The following is a 3,900-nucleotide window of genomic DNA, read 5'->3' as shown; positions in this document are numbered from 1 at the left end:
CTCTGCTGGTCGATTTGAATCAAATATTTTTCAGCCCTGTTTAAGTCCAGTCCAAATTGATTTATTTTTGGGTTTTTGAACTTATCAATCGCTTGAAAGACTGTCGCAGTCACTCGTCGTAATGTTTTCATTTCACTATAAGAATCCAATAGTGAAAAATCCTTTTGGCTGTATGTTTTGAATTTAAACCATTTCCCCTTAGTTAACTCACTATGTTTCTCGGTTTCGATGAAATGAATGGTTTTGAACTCCTTCTGAAACTCTTCAATTCCATTTTTAATTAATATTTCTGGTTGCTCAGGCCACTTCTCTTTGGCCTCAGTCAGCCAATCTGGACCCCTCCACCATTTCTTCTCATCCCTTAACTCCAGAACCGTTGTCCCCCGTGATATTAAATCCGCTGGATTTTCCTGTCCCTTTACCCAATTCCAATTAATTTTCAGGTTCCTGGTTGTATTTTGAATATTCGCGACTCTATTGGCGACGAAAGTTTTAAGTGATGAGGGTTCCTTTTTAACCCACTGCAACGTTATCATCGAGTCCGTGTAGCAGTAAATCTCCCTTACGTCCCCTTTAAAAATGGGATAAATCATTTCCATTGCATTCATTAATATGCTAGCTGCGCATAATTCTAAACGCGGGATGGATAATGTTTTTAATGGGGCTACCCTTGATTTCGAAATTAAAAGTTCTGTTTGAAAGTTTTCCCTTCCTTTTGTTCGAACATAAATTACTACTCCATATCCCCTCTCTGAAGCATCACAGAATCCATGCAGCTCCAATTTTCCTGGGTTGGTAGTTTGCAGCCATCGATTAATCGATATTAAGTTTACGTTCTTCAGATCATTGTTAAATAGTTTCCAACTTTTTTCAATTTCTCCTGTAATTTGCATATCCCAATCCATTTTATCAGCCCATAACTGTTGTATTATCATCTTTCCTCTCATAATGACTGGACCGAGATAGCCATTTGGATCATACAGCTTCCCTATAGTTGATAATATTTTTCGCTTGGTCCATATTAACTCTTCCTCCTTTTCTTCTTTAAATTTGAAAGAAAATCGATCCGTTTTCATATCCCAGTACAGACCCAGTACTGATGATTGGTCTTTCTCCTTGATTTCGAGTTTCTCCTCAAATTTTCCATTTGTTTTCCATTTTGTTATTGGTAATTTGCCCAATCCCAGTAGTGCGGTTACTTCATTTTTAATGTCCCTCACTTCGTCCAGGGTGTCTCCGCCAGCCAGAAGGTCGTCGACATAAAAACACGTTTTAACTATTTTTGCAGCCCTTGGATATTTTGCCTCATGATCAATTGCGCATTGCATCAATGTTCGAATTGCACAGTGAGGTGCACATGTATGTCCATAAGTTACTGTCTTCAGTTCGAATACGCCAATTGGATCTCCTTCCTTTGCTCTCCAGAGGATCTTTTGGTACTTCCTGTCATCTGGATGCATTAGGATTTGTCTGTACATCTTTTCGATATCGGCCGTAACACCATATCGATACTTTCTAAAGTTTACCAGGATCATTTGTAGGTCTGGTTGCAATTTTTCTCCGGTTAATTGACACTCGTTTAAAGTAACTCCCGTTGACGTCTTGGATGATGCGTTAAATACTACGCGAAATTTTTCCGACGATAGAACGCCATGATGTGGGGTGTAATAACCAGATTCATCCCTCTCTGATATGCGTTGCATATGGCCCAGTGCTTCATACTCTTGCATGAATAATCGATATTTATCCCCGAATTCTGTATTCCTCTTCATTTTATACTCCATTTTGAAAAATTGATGGAGGGCACTCTTCTTTGAATGTCCTAATTTTTCGATTTTTTCATTAAATGGCATTCTCACTATGTATCTCCCTGTTTTGTCCCGTGAATGTCCACTTATGAAGATCTCCTCACACTTTTCTTCTTCAAGTGTTCTTTTCTTTTCCAAAGAAATTTCCTCCACCTCCCAAAATTTTTTGATTTGGTCTAATAAATTTTTAATAGAATTACTCTCTAATACGGATCCAATATATGGAGACTCATTCTCATATGGATCCCTTTCTGATTCAAAAATTACATAACCCAATTTGGTTTTTTGGGCAATGGTCAAATTATTCTTAGACTTAAGTAACTTAGGTTCCAAAATTTTTACCCAGAATCCAACCCCGCAAAGGACATTAATTTTTCCTAGCTGTGTGTAATGTTCGTCAGCCAGTTTTCCGCTCAAATTATTCCATTTAGGAGTTGTGTTCCTCGGCTGATATGTGGTTATGCTTTTTACCACATGAAATTTTTCAGTTAAAAACCCTCCATCCCTTAATTTAATTCTTAACCTAACTTCGCCGATCGATGAACCCAATGTATTGCCACCAATGCCTGTGAACGTGACTTTTCTTGATGTCGTCTTGAGTTGTAATTGTTGCACGATAGAAGTTGTGATTAAATTTACCTGTGATCCATTGTCACACAGTGCCCTTGCCGTTACTACCATCCCTGAGTCACTTGAAAGTTCTACACGTGCCGTTCCCAAGATGATTCCATATTGCTCCCTAAATTCTCCTCCCTGGCTCCCTAGTTTTTTATCTCGGTTGGCTTCCAGTCCTCATCCCAATCATCCGATTCGCGTGGCGGATTCCTTGCGTTCGACTGGGTATGATGGATCTGCTTGCCTCCTTTCGGCTTCTGAGTGAGTTTTGGATCCCGGACTTGTTTTGGTTTGGCCCCCTTGTTGGCCCAATCATTTTCTCTTTTATAGCACAGCATTACATGATGGGGCCCACCACAATATGCGCAATCCTCAGCGTTGCATTCTCCAATCTGGTGTTTCAGTAAGCATTTGAAACACGATTTCAATGCTCTCAGGATCTCCGTCCTCGCCTTTGCGCATTCCCCTTTGAACTTATTACATTGCCATATGTTGTGGTTACCCCCGCACAAGGGGCATTCCCGCTTGTTCGGTGGTTTTTCTTCTTTATGCTCGGTTACTTGAAAAATTTTCCGAGGTTCTTGGCGTCTGCAGCCTCCACCGCCTCCATGGCGGAGCATTTGGCTCAGCTTCTCACTCTGGTTTGGCTGAATCTCGATTGCTCGGGTCTCGATGAACTCTAAGAGTTCGTTGATGGGGATGTGCTGGCGACGTCCAACCTTTTGTTTCCAATCGCTCCGAGTTTCCTCGTCCAACTTTGACATGACGACGAATTCGACGATGCTATCCCAATTTTCCACTGGAACGCCCAAGCCCGGCAATGCGCGGAGAAGTTGGTTCGTGCCATCGACAATTGTTCGTAGTAATTTGAACGTCGCTCGATGGGTGATAGCCGGTATTTGGAAGAATTTCCGTATGTATTCATGAGTGATTTCATCCTTGCGATCATATCGCTTCAACAGATCTCCCCAGGCTACATTGTAGTTTGTACTGGAGAATTGGTACCCCCTGATTGTGTCGTACGCTGCGCCACGTAGGTGAGTGCGAAGCATGTTGAATTTTATCAAATTTGACAAATCGTTGTTGTTGTGTACTAGAATGGTGAAAAATTCTTTGAACTGTGTCCATTCGGTGAGGTCACCGCTGAAGTGTGGCATTGTAATTTTGTCCAGCTTTAAATCAATCCTTGTCCTTGTGCTGACCACTGGTTCCGATGTTGGCTGGGGATCGGTTGTCCCCTGTTCGCTTGTTGGTTCCTTGGTGCTGGTTGGTTGATCCGCTTGGGACGTACTCGGAAATTCCAGCGGTGGTAATGAGGTGTCCACTGGTTTTTTCTTTCTTGCTCGCACATTAGCGTCCATATCCAGGACCCTAATTACCTCGTCATCTGAAGAGTCCACTGGGTCTTTCTTTTTTGACCGCAAGTTAGCGTCCATATCTCTGACTTCAATCACATCGTCATCTGAAGTGTCCACTG

The 3,900-nt window shown here is 41.8% G+C and overlaps 1 protein-coding gene across 1 annotated transcript; it reads right to left on the bottom strand.

Annotated features, from left to right (window-relative positions):
* Positions 1-833: 833 nt before the first annotated feature.
* Positions 834-2,489, bottom strand: LOC116350268 (the record flags this gene model as incomplete). The annotated part of the gene is made up of 1 exon (XM_031782018.1): positions 834-2,489. A coding segment is annotated over exon 1 (1,656 nt), but the record flags the coding sequence as incomplete, so codon positions are not given.
* Between the last annotated feature and the right edge of the window lie 1,411 nt (positions 2,490-3,900).

This window comes from Contarinia nasturtii, unplaced genomic scaffold (genome assembly GCF_009176525.2).
Source record: "Contarinia nasturtii isolate CC-2019 unplaced genomic scaffold, AAFC_CNas_1.1 Cnas_scaffold_4029, whole genome shotgun sequence".
NCBI lineage: Eukaryota > Metazoa > Arthropoda > Insecta > Diptera > Cecidomyiidae > Contarinia > Contarinia nasturtii.
Note: the sequence above shows the minus strand (reverse complement) of the source record. Positions and strands in the feature narration are given on the sequence as shown.